The sequence below is a fragment of the Ptychodera flava genome, chromosome 19 (assembly GCF_041260155.1).
Source record: "Ptychodera flava strain L36383 chromosome 19, AS_Pfla_20210202, whole genome shotgun sequence".
NCBI lineage: Eukaryota > Metazoa > Hemichordata > Enteropneusta > Ptychoderidae > Ptychodera > Ptychodera flava.
Genome location: NC_091946.1, coordinates 16879141 through 16892852, shown reverse-complemented (window position 1 = coordinate 16892852; position 13712 = coordinate 16879141). Strand labels below are relative to the sequence as shown.

Below are 13712 nucleotides of genomic sequence, written 5' to 3'. Positions count from 1 at the left end.
CACACACACACACACACGTACGTAGGTACGTAGGTACGTAGGTACGTACGTACGTACATACATACATACATACATACATACATACATACATACATACATACATACATACATACATACATACATACATACATTTGTGCATGTTTATATACTTTGTCACTTGCCAACAACAGACACCACAAAAGAATTTGTACTTTTTAATGAATCACTCCATCGAATACACAAATTCATGTACTATTCTGTACGTAGTGCGACATATAACAATCTAGCGTGTATGAGAGTCGTTTAATTATCGAATGTAATACCTTATCTCCGCGAAATATCTTTCCATATCTTGCGATGATGATCGTACCGTTCAGATCAATGCCCAAATCTCGCTGCAGGTAAAAGAAATCTTCTACTCTGGCATAATTGGCGTAAACGATTTTGCCCTGTAAAAGAGGATATTCAAAATTGAGGGCATCCGATAGTACGGACGTAAAGACAACGTACGTTTCTATCTCAATTGAAGATAAATAATTGTAGGGCACTCAGTCTCAGTGCAGCAAATTGGAGTCGCAAAGTCAGATTTGAAGTCAACAAATAAATCAATATATAAATAAGTAGATAGATGAATGAAAGGAATGAATGAATGAATGAATAGACAGATAGACAGACAAATAAATAAATAAATAGAAGATAGATAGACAGATAAATAAATAAATAAATAAATAAATAAATAATAAATAGATAAATAATACCTTTTTTTCTTATTTTACGTTGTGTTTCAGAATTATTCAGTTCTGTTCAGCTCTAGTTTGTAAATTTACATATATATTCACAGTGGCATATTATATATTATTGCCCAAATACATGGGTTTATGTGCCTAAGAGCAGGTGACAATTAGCCCGACGGCAGAAGGGTAAATTATCTCCTGCTGTTAGGGCACATAAACCAATGTACTAAGGCAATAATATTTTTATTACATGCCTTTTTATAGTTAACGCTATATGACATTAAGTGACACGCAAGGCATTTTCAAACAATTTCATCATTATCGACCAGCAACAAACAGATTTTAACGAAACTCAAAATAGCAGTGCGCGCATGGATAATTATCATCTGGCATTTAGCGCCTGCATTGACGTCGAAGACGTCGAAGAGCTCCGCCCGACCGGGTAACTATGGAAACCAGTCAGTACATCGTTCACACGGCCCACTAACTCCCCGGATATTCCTATTCAAATCAATGCACTGATTGGCACGCACATCGAGGCATGCTATAAGTCCTTTAAAAGTTGACAATAATCAGCTTATGTCTCAGAGAATTATTTCAAAACACTTGTATTATGTAAAGATAGCGTTGTATGATTCAGTTGCGAATGGGAGAGCTTATAACGAGAAACCATTACAGGATCAAATAATTTTTTTCTAAACTTGTCGAATTTTTTCGCAAAATCCTCCACCTCCACTGAAAACAAATGTTTTTCTCTTATTGAATTGATGTGCGCGAAATTGAAAAGAAATGTTTTTCTCTACGTTTCTGGGCTGACTCACTTCGACTTCTCCAGCCGCTGAATAGGCACTGTATGGCGGTAGAACATCCGGGTGGTCCTGGGACTCATCAAGAATTTCCTCTCGGGGTTTTGACGTGAAGACATTGGCGCCCGTTTTCTTGTTCAAGATCTCAACCTAGGGCAAGAAAATTGTAGATTATCGGAACCGATCAAAACGAAGTTTCACAACGATGCATGCAGTGAAAAGCTAGCATGGAAGAGCGCCCGCACTTGACGAAAGTCTGGATGGAACTGTTATTTGAAGCCGATAAACAGCATTTGCCAACCACAGAGGCTATAATAAACTAAGATGTTTATCAAATTGTAAATTACTTAAAGGAATTCAGGTCATGTTGTTCAAGAAATTGTTGACACTTTGATTCAACCTAATGCTACCCCCATAAACACTATTAGATATTATATGTTTATGCGATAATTCCACCCAATATTATAGACACTTATGTGTTTAGTAAAGTTCCTTTCATGATGTTCTTCTCCTAAATTTACAATGTGGAAAATTAATAGCCATTCGTACTTTTCCAAAGGTTTTCAATGGCCGAATATTATTCCTTATTGCCTGAAAGTTTGCGGGTTAATTTTTCCTGCCTAGTTCATTTCAATCCGATACATTTCTCCCATTGGCAGTAACTTATCTTATCTTAATGATTCAAGTTAACTTGTAATGACGTCACATTTGATTTTGGGTAGATTCAGCATCACGGTATGAAACACACATAAAAGTTTCCTGACTTAGGATCCCATTATTGTGACCTAAATTTCAATAGTCGGCCGTTTTTCCTGACAAACAAGAGACTAGGAAATTTTAAAATGAAAAGTTGGGCAGCGCTCCAAATAGCAAAAAAAAAGAGAAAGAAATAAACGCTCCCGGGAGTCTTCCGGCACATTCAAATTTCTGATACAAGAAGCCGGGATGAGAAGAAAGTCTTTCGAATGTGATATTGTTTACTATATCACAGTTTTGTCAATACACAGTTAATTTTGTGACGTCATCCCCAATATTATTCCTGATATGTATCCAATTGTCTAGTATTGTACTATTGTGTCTCCAGATGTTTTCCACATCTATAAATTCACTTTTATTGCCAAAACTACAAAATGATAACAATAATGTCCCCCCCTCCTCCTCATTCATTTTGTCCTGCAAAGTTTTCTTTCGTCGATCGAAGTATGAAATGGTTGTCCCGCTTCGTGCCAGCAGTTTAGATGAGGTTAAGGCCCTTATCTGTATTGACCTTAGTAAAAGTCATAAAAATGGGAATTCAACTTTCATGGCAATTTCTGCTATAAATCTTACGGGCACGATTATAAATGACTGGGTATGTTAAGGTAACACCATCTGCCGTGTAAAATTATCGGCATAATTGGTAAAATTATTTGTGAAGCACAAACTTGCTGAGTCGTGTCTCTCTTAAGTTGAACCTGATGATGGGCATAGTAAATTACCAGCCTTATGACTTTCTATTTTGACGACTCGGAAACTTTGAACATTTGTTCATACAAAAGTATTTGTCTTCAACATAAACGTTGATTGACGATACGTGTTTTTCCTGGCTGCGATGTCATCTGAAGTTGGGATCTTACTTTGTTTCCCTTCCCTTCTTCCGAGGAAGGGTAAGAAAGAAGAACGTTATATGGCACAGCCTCGGCGTGGTCCAGTCCTTGTTCTAACCACAGCTTCACTATGTAATCTGCTTGCCTCTTATCGGCAGGAGTACCCGCCAAATGCGGTTCCTCAGTCAGATACCTGAGAATTTTGAAAAAAAAAGCGTCGTCAGGATTATATTGACCGCAATAATTCCATCATAAATTATGCTTAACGACCGACTGTGTCGTCTGCATTTTGCGTAGATCTTTTAATGATTGATTTTTAATCAAGACAACTAAGATTAATTTTGTTGTGTAGACAACTTTTTATTGGGTTTCGGATTTGAGATGGATATCCGCTGTGTTGATTGTATTGATGCATCTGTGACACAAAAAGAGAAGCCCATGGGCAAGTACATTGGATACATGTTTGTACAGGAATGTCCGTATCTCTGACAATCCAGTGTGGCCGAATTATTCATCAAGGCCCGTTCAAATTCATGATATAGAAGGGGTCGTGACAGCATCGCCAGTCTTAGTAGAGCCGATTGAGGTGAACGGTTCATGATTTATACACCTGTTGTAAAAACTGGGTATAAAACGAGTGTATTGTATCACTTGCTAACATCGGATCCGACACACATGCCAAGCGTCTCATGGTACTTCAGGGCTAAGGCCTGACCGCCCATCATCGGATAACCTCCGAGTCCTTTTATTCTGGTTACGCCCTGTCTGTACACTTCATTACGCTTTGTATTACTGATACAATGTTGACATGGTCTTGCATCATCAAATGCCCAACGCGAAACATTTACAGCATTACTCAATAAAACGAAGAGACGAGAGTTAAGTTTATAATTTTAGCCCTGCATATAGACTTTGACTTTCTCGTTTGGGTTTTCACCCTTTGAAGATTGGCGAACTTTTCTTTCTGCAATAAAGTCAAGCTGTGACTTGAGAAACAAGCCTCCATCCGACTACTCTCCATAGTTCAACTCGAAACAGTTGAGGTGGGAATCTAGATCAGACGTATCTGTCCCGCACGGGTGTCAAACAAGATTGCAGGCGTTATCTTATGTTAAAAACCGCATCACATTTTTCATTTTATTACTTTCTTGATATGATTAATACACTATTTTCTCCGAAATGGGTCTACGTCTGATAACCCATTTATGTTCAACGGGGAGTAGCTGTGACCTTTCACTCAGAGCAAATATGATTTTTGGTCCCGGTCGCCCCATACTGCGGATGTTGTCATTCCTACAAGACCTCCCATTGCACCTAATTTTTTATCACATTAACGATCATTATGAAAAACGCCATTTCATTAACGGTTTTGCGTGAGTGCGTGTTGATAAAAATTTTAATTATACCCTTGACAACATGCCTTGATGTGAGTGCAAATCAGTGCATTGATTTGAATAGGAACATCCGGGGAGTTGGCGGGCCTTGTGAACGAAGTACGGACCGGTTTCCATAGTTACCCGGTCCGGTGAAACCCTTAGACATTTTCGACGTCAAAGTAGACGCTTAACGCTAGATGGAAAATGTCCATGCGCTGCTACTTTGACTTTCGTTAAAATGTGTTTGATGCTGGTCGATAACGGTAAAATTGTTTGAGAATGCCCTGCATGTAACTAAATGTCATATATTGTTAACTGTGACGAGGCATGTAATAAAAATATTATTGCCTGAGTACATGGTTTATATGACCTCGCAGCAGGAGACAATTTGCCCTCCTGGCGTCGGGCAAATTGTCACCAGCTCTCGGACATAAAACCCATGTGTTCAGGCAAAAATATATAACACTTGCCTCTTACTAAGTGGAGCACGTAAGCTGCAAACTCCACACTCTATTGATTGGATTGTCACAGTAGTGAGAGGAGACGATCTGTTGACCTGATTTTTTTTATATCTTCATAGTCTTTCTGACCGGTCATACAACCAGCACGGGATGGTACAGTTCAATTATCTATTTTTTAAAGATTAAATTGTGTAACCGCGTTTCGGTTATTAATAAGATACTTATCACTAGATATCGGTGAGAGATGGAGCCAATAAAAAAGCAAACTGCAGACCGTATATCACTATAATATATGTATCTGCCATCTTATCATGAATAACAAGCTTTATGGTGTACTTTTCAGTATCAGCGCCGCTTTATGTTTTTGAATGGCCGCCCAACTAAATTAAAGTATAACATTTGTACACTTACTTTGCATGCAGGTAATATGCATGCTGATAAGGAAGGTCGGTATCTATTGCATCGACTTTAAACAACTGCCGTGTTGAAAAGTGATTCCTTAGTGGGCGACTGACGAGCAGATCCGGTCAGCCAATAATTTCCTTGTGGGATGAGGAGAGAGTGGAAAACCACTTGGCTACTCTCTCTCTCTCTCTCTCTCTCTCTCTCTCTCTCTCTCTCTCTCATCTACAAAGTAGGTCGACAGAGAACTCACAACATACGGTAGCTCCCATACTTCAATATGGCTACGCAATTATGACCGACGGAAAAATCCAAATCTTTACCAGAGCGACTGTAGTTTGGCACATGTGAAGTATTACCGCAAAGTCGATGATAAGCGCACTACATCCCTTGTATTTGAGCGACAGACCCTTTTGATATGGATAATACAGGAACCACATATTTCACGCAAACAAAATATGTAGAAGGGCGTCGACGTCATCAAGTTCTTGCCTTTCAAATTTTAAATGACTTGTCGTGCCCAAAAGATAATTTTCAAAAGCGTAGCGTTCAGCTTGTTAACACTATCTGTATGTGCATAATGCCCATAATTATTTCTAAATTTTGTCACAGTAGTGAGAGGAGACGATACCCTTCATTACATGTCTCCGATGTGAGTGCAAATCAGTGCATTGATTTGAATAGGAACATACGGGGAGTTAGCCAGGGGTGACATTCGTTTGTCAAAAATTGCACTGCGTCAGAGACTGTAGAGTCTCTCATGATTGCAAATTTAAAACAATGTGTCGTGTTTGCAAGACTGCATTTCGAAATACTTTTCAAAAACGGAGCAGGAAATGTACATGTTTTCAGGAGCAAAATAATGATGGAAATATTTGAATCAAAAGTTACGATTACTTGGCTGTGACAAGTGGTAAGCTGGCAATAGAGCAAGTGTCGGCGACACGAACCCACTATGTACACATGCTTATGACACTCTCTAAGAATTCCCGTTGCTAGGATACCGAAATTGAAAGCCAAAATGTAAGGCAAAAGTGGATGTCGATAGTGAATCCAGTAAAACAGAAGTATAAGACAGCGGCAAAAATTGTAAAGATACATTTGACCGATTTTCAGAGAAATCCAGCCACGCCAATTCTTCGATAAAAAGAAATATGTCTAGACCTTTTTGCAAGAAAAATATGTTTTGAATGGCCTTGAAAGGATTAAGGAGTGACATAAATCACATTCTGAAGAAAGTTTTATGTCACACCGTGTCAGGGTCCATGGCACACTGTCAGACATATTCATAAACTTTAATTTTCACCGAGAGACCCAGGTATTCGTAGGCGGCGAGAGAGGGGAATGCTAAATTGGAGCTCAGTGCGTACTCTTGTTAAGTAAAGCTGACAAGGCATTTCATTAGTTTTGCAAATATTATTCTATCGCATGCACTCATTTAATTTCCGTCTGTTCATGCTAAAATATAAAAATATAGATTCTGGAGCGGTAAACTAATCAGTTTGGAGGTTTCAATATTTCCAAGGATTTTCATCCGGACATACAGCAACATAATAATGCATTTAGATCGCGAGCAAACTTTTAAAAGTAGGTCCTCTCTCTGTCTCTGTCTATCTCTTCTCCTTCTCTCTGTTTCTATCTCTAAGTCTCTCTGGCTGTCTGTCTGTCTGTTTCTCATGCTATGAAATTCATCAAAATTAAGTCGTTGAGAATAAAGTTTTTAACTTTTTATACTACACGTAGCCTAGCAGCCTCGCAAAACAAGTTGATTTTCGTAAGGTATACAGGTAAAACAGTACACTGTCTTTGTTGCAGATATAAAAACTGAACTCAATGAATACATACGATAAAAGTGACAGCTATCATACCTTTTAAAACATCGGTTTCTTTTGTTTAAATTTACAGCAAATTGAGATGAACTTCATTTATCGTTTTCGATATTGAAATATCCAGTTAACGGGCTTCGCCTCATGGATTCAGTATGAAGAAAATATAGCAATATTTGTAACTAAAATTGATAACTTGTTAAATAATATTTTGTGATGAATATTCAACAAATATTGTAACTCTAATCGTGGGCTTCTGGTTGCTATGACGACGAAGAAACCCAAGTGTTATTGCTTTGAAGCTTATCAATACAAAGTAAACTTAAGCGCATCAATACAAAGTAAACTTAAGCGCTTGTCAGCTTGTAAATTTGTTAAATCTGTAAACATATCAATCCAGATGAAAGGTGAAAGGGTGCAAGATCTAAAATGTCTCCAATGAGAACAGGGGACTGTCGTAAATAGTGCCATAAGGGCTGCATTTATTGGTACAAACTATTGGCAGTATATTTCTGGTTAGCTTGTCATCGTCTGTTGCAACCTATATTAGCTAATATCATAGCGATGTCTGTCTGTCTGTCCGTGTGTGTGTCTGTGTGTGTTTGTGCGTGTCTGTGAGTCTGTTTGTCTGTCTGTCTGTTTACACGATATCTCAAAAACGCCAGAACGAATTCACATCAGATTTGGTAGACAGGTACCATATGCTATTGGCAAGCACTGATTAGATTTTGGTTAGTGTGGCTAGCATATTAATGAAGATATGAAATATTTTTTTTCATACAATGTTTTCCTATGGAGACAGTAATGACAGTGTCGACATATATCAAGAAATACTGCACAAAATTTCATAAATTTTTCACAGATGACAACCTCAAAACATTATGATAATGCTCTGTGTGTCGTGTCAATGATCTGCTCATTTGCATATTTCATGAACTTTTGTAATTAGTTATATAACTCCGAAATTCGTAACCAAACTTTATGATCTGATAGATATCTAATTGGACAGTGTCAAGTTATTAAATATCTCATTTGCACATTTAACGAAATTTTGTAATTAGTCATATAACTCCACACTAACTGCACAAACTTTGATGAAACCTGCTGCAGATACTGATCCGACACATATCAGACTGTGTTGAGAAGCAGTTAGTAGTGTGAAGTTAATTGAGGGTTCATTTGCATATTCAATGAACTTTGTAAAAAGTGATATAACTCTCAAATTGTGCCACGAAATTTGGTCAAACCTGCTACAGATATTGATCTGATAAATGTCTAATTGCCGCGCGAAGCACTGAGCAGTGTCAAGTCAATAAATAGCTCATTTGCATATTCAATGAAAATTTGTAATTAGTCATATAACTTCGAAATAACTACACCAAATTCGATGAAATTTGCTCCAGATACTGATCAGACAGATTTCTGACTGTGTTGTGAAGCATTTAGTCCTGTGAAGTTAATTAAAGGTTCATTTGCATAGTCAATGAACTTTGTTATTAGTGATGTAACTCTGACATTAGGACACCAAATACGGTGAAACCTACATATTGACCTGATAAATATCTAATTGTCGCGTTAAGCACTGAGCAGTTTCAATTTAAGTAATGGTTCATTTGCATAATAAATGACCTTTGTAAAGTGATATTACTCCGAAATTACAGCATTAAATTTGATGAAATGTGCTATAGGTGTTGATCTGTAGATATGTAATTGTCCCGTGAAGTATTGAGCTGTGTCAAGTTAATAAACAGCTCATTTGTATATTAAATAAAGTTTTGTAATTAGTGATTTAACTTCGAGAGTACTGTTCGAAAGTTGATGAAATCTGCTATATATAATGATATATCAGATATCTGATCGATCTGTGAAGCGTACTACTATTAATGAACCTGTTGTAAACCACGTGGGCTCATTCAGTTCACATCTGGTTACTCACTCGAGATTAGCTCGGATATTTTCCGCCTTGACTGCTTGCATCAACTTGTTGCTGATCGATTCATCGGCTTCTCTGAGCGTTGCTTTGATAACATCATCTTCCTGTAAAAAGATGTCATAAATACCGAAGTAAAATTAGCTATCCAGAAACTCGAAGGTGATAAGAGACCATAAAACAACGCGGTAAAAGTTCGGCAAAGTACAAGTAAGTGCTTTATAGAGGTAAAAGCAAATATTTTGTCAAGGAAAGTTCTGTTGATAGCCGTTGTAAATCATGGAAATCATGACAGCGTTATCGCGTACCGGTTTGTACCTTGTGGTGGGTATTAGCTGTGTTATTGAACTCTGTTTTCAACTTGCGTTCAGGTAAAACACCAAAGTACTTGTTTTTTTAGTCTGCCAAATTGGTAATTTACACGGACATTTAATGAAAGCGGCTGATGTTGCATATTCGGACATAAGTTTCAAAGATTGACGCAATAGTGTTGATCCCGGAGGTAGGAGTACAGTGTGACAAAGCCAATTCGCACCAAACCTTCCAGATCAGAACGCTTGACGAATGCCCTACCTTCGCAAGACCAATGAAGTAGCCGATGATGATTCCAATTGCGAACAAAACCAGTGCGACTACAACTAACGTAGCCAGGATCAGTCTCCAGTTCGCCACAACTTTCCTTGCTCGGTTTATGTCTTTGCTCGTCTCCATTTGTGCATGAACAAGTGCATTCGCACACGCGCTCGAAAAGTCTTAGCGACTCAATAAAGTTAACAGCGTTGCAGTGGGCCTAAAGAAAAAGTGACAGATTGATGGCCAGAGGCCAAACCAATCGGGATAAGCGAATACTTGATGGTTAACTAGCCTTTCGTAGAGTCCAGAGTCCATACGATAAGTGATCTGAGATGTCATTAATTTGTAAAATAGTTGTACCAGTGTGTTTCGAAATTTATGTGCAAAGATTGCGACTGTAATCAAAACTGACCTATCCATCAAACAGGACCCTGTGAGACCAATACGATTTCTCAGTTTACTCCATTTTCCTATCTGGCCGAGAAAAGTTAATCTATTCACAAGAATAGTTGTCAAAAGCTTAGACAACGCGTAGGAGTGTGCACGAATGTCCTCCTTATGGGTCATTGCATGAATCTTGTCCCTATTGACCGTCGCATGAACGCTGTCCCTATAAGTCGGACAGAAAGGAGGTTACTGCCACTCGTTACCCATTATAAAACCATTTTTCGTACTTTTTTCCGACTTCCACCCCTTCTAAATACTATGATTTGGTTTTGTCAATATTAACAGGTAATTTCCATCTATTACAATATTCGTACAGCTGAATTAGTGAACGCTGTAAACCAACTTTAGAGCTACGAACAATGGTTAAATCACCAGCAAATAATAAATAGATGATTAAGAAGGCCAATGTCAACGCCTGAAAAATGCTCTATGTTCTGTAATATTTCCCCAATATCTTTGACACATATAGAACAATAAAGGTGACAATAATGAGTCTTGTTGAACACCAAGGCTACAATTGAAAAAGTCGGTAATTCCCTTTGATGTTCTCACACAGAATTTGACATATTCATACATAGAAAAGAGTACCTTATACATTATATATATATATATATATATATATATATATATATATATATATGTATATATATAATGTATATAATATAACCTGAAAAACCAGAGTCGAACATATATATATATATATATATATATATATATATATATATATATATATATATATATATATATATATATATATATATATATATATATATGGCTGTTGATCCTTGGCCATGGATCAGTGGATCAGTTGAAGCGTATATATATGGCAGTTGATCCTTGGCCATGGATCAGTGGATCAGTTGAAGCGGTAACAGCTACTCAGACATGGCAGTGTATATGGTGTCGTAATTTCTTGCTGTAGCTATTGCTTTGTCATTGAGGCATACACATAATCATACAGAGCTACATTCGGTTTGGAATTTCAGAGACGGTTACAGCGTCTGGAATATTGAAAGATCTAAGATGTTTTGATATTCCAGGTACGGTATGATGCATATATGAAAAACGTGCCAGAAATATCAAATTCTGTCACAGGTGTTGCAGACAGTACTGTACTATAGTTATGTCAGACAGCAAATGATACAAGCAAGGAATACTCTATCACAGCTGTGTACACAGTACCTGTACGCAGGAAATGTACCTGTACACACGAATGTCTTATACAGCTCTTTAATCAGACCAGTGTGGCAGAACTGTAACAGTCCTACGCCATCTTTGCCGACAAAGACCTTTATAAACGACTTTGAAACATAAGCTATACAAAGTGTCACAATACGTATTTTTTTTTGCCATGTACTCACGTGATCATGTCATGCGGAAAGGAAAAAAAACGGTTCAGTAATTTCTGCCATGTAGAATCTAATGCGACTCGAAACTGTAAATCTTAAATTTTGCTCAAACTTTTCTGAAAGAAATTCTCTTTCAAAATCAAAAGTAAAAATAAGTGGTCACTTTGCGAGTTTCAGTACTAGAGAAACACATTTCCCAAAATTCACCGACACTATAAACTCAAAATGGCCGTCATCTCCGTATTAACTCTATGGGGAAAATTATATTTTCGATTGTCAGAAATTCAAGACGGTATAATTTTATTTACTCAAGGAGCTTCAAAATGAGCCCAAACAAGCACTGGACAAGAAAAGTATGGTAAAAAGTTAAGTCCTGATATCTGTCTACGAGACGCATCATCAGTACCTTAACTTATCAAGTCTACTCCTTTGAACTTCGATGCGCTCTAAGGACAACTACAAAGTATGGCTAAAATGACCAACCATTCAAAATTTAAATATCAGATCTTACAGATTCTTCTGCTTAAGGAGCTAGTTGAATTTCCTTTGGCGTCTCCTTTGTGTCTTCCAAAATATTAGAAATTCCAGTTAAAAATAAGCCCACATTACAACGGCTGTTATTTCATACTGCAGTGAACGGGCGTGAACTGTTGGCAGGCAGGCACCGTGGACCAGTGGTTAGGGTAACGCACTCACTGTCGGAGGACAGTGAGTTCAAGACTCTAGCAGGTGTTGAGCCCCTGAGCAAGGCACTTTACTCATCGGTGCTCCACTGGGGGTTAATGGGTTATGCGTACCTCATCCTGTAATTGGGCTAACGCCCGTTGGATGATAGATGACAAAAAATGTCCTTAAGATTGGCCAGCCCGGGGCCATGAGCCATGTACTTTGGCTGAAGGCAGTAAACCAGATTTTATACGGTTCAAAGGAAGTGGCCCTGGGCAGAGGGTTTACCTGTTTAAAGTAGCGGTATAGGGGTGTGCGACCGTATGTAAAAAACATAGCCGATTTTAGACTTAAATCTCATTATTTCAGGACTCCATTGAAGATCTCCATGACAGTTGACCACCATCAAAAGTACCAGCTTCGAAATTTGCAAAGTATTATCTGGCGAACACTAAACACTTACGGCCATGGCACCAGCAAAGCATATCGCACAATCCGATTTCACTGGCAAAGCAATAACTTGCTGGAAACATTTATAGAAAACAAATGTAAATTCGGGTAAGAGAACATAAGTGTGACTTCAACTTAATTTGGGTGGATAGAATAATATCCCATTTTAGATGCTGGTTACACTTAAATATTATACCCCCATTTAGACCACGCCGCTGAAAAAACCTAGTCCCAAATGCGGCACGTACACGTATTGGCAAGTAATGGAGGTGAAACTCCCCCACCGGGTAAGTTGGAAGCCCTCTACATTGCCGAGGGCACTGAGGCAATGATGCCTGCTGGTTGTATCGCCATTCCTTATTGGTCCGCGCGACCGATTTTGATGTTGACGAACTGCAAACGAAACGGGCAGGTTGATCACTGACACTTTACCATGTAGACTTACTACCTTAGCTCTGCCGTGTGGATTCGATTCGACAATGACACAACGGATGTCATGTACGGATTATATAGTTCCCTCTTTAAAAAGTCCTGGCATCCCATGCAGCTTGTTATATGTCGTCTGCAATATAATGATAAGTCTGAGGACAATTTTTGGATATACATACACCGAGGGCACGCACCAGTTTCGTTGGTCACATCACAGAGCCTATGTGAGTGTACGTTATGCCTGACTCAGAGTCAGAATAAAGCTCTAAATTTGATGACATGTCCGTGCACAGACGACGCACTGACAAAGTGCCACAGCCAGATGACCTAACTTGATAAAGATGCACAAAGATGCACGAATATGTCCACTTTATATATCTCAATGATACAGTTTTTATTTCTGTTAGAAGACATCAGGCCCATGACGTTTTGCTAAATCACAAAAGTTACCAAGATAAGACACTGTTTTACTTGAATCTTTGAGTAGAATATGTGCTTGCATCTCGTAGCTTATTCTTTCATTCGTTTGTCATTTGTGAAAATTAGATAAATCGCTATATATTTTGGCCAAAAAAGTCGTTTGTTTGTCATCAAAGGCCTCTCACAAAATTGGAGCGGCGACGCGGCGTTTTAATTTTTTTCCAGTATGCGTGAAAAGACCCTACTACTGACATATGAGCAACAAAATGGGATTAATC

General features: G+C 38.2%; 1 protein-coding gene across 1 annotated transcript in view; it reads right to left on the bottom strand.

Moving 5' to 3' along the window:
- The window catches only part of LOC139118728 (putative N-acetylated-alpha-linked acidic dipeptidase), a 24078-nt gene extending 14136 nt beyond the window's left edge, over nt 1-9942 (bottom strand). The window contains exons 1-5 of the mRNA XM_070682143.1: nt 9674-9942; nt 9107-9207; nt 3136-3298; nt 1535-1669; nt 303-428 (exon numbers count right to left, since the gene is read on the bottom strand). Of these exons, the coding sequence (XP_070538244.1) occupies nt 303-428; nt 1535-1669; nt 3136-3298; nt 9107-9207; nt 9674-9811 (663 nt within the window). The 5' untranslated portion in view covers nt 9812-9942. The remainder of the gene's footprint in view (nt 1-302; nt 429-1534; nt 1670-3135; nt 3299-9106; nt 9208-9673) is intronic.
- Nucleotides 9943-13712: the final 3770 nt, after the last annotated feature.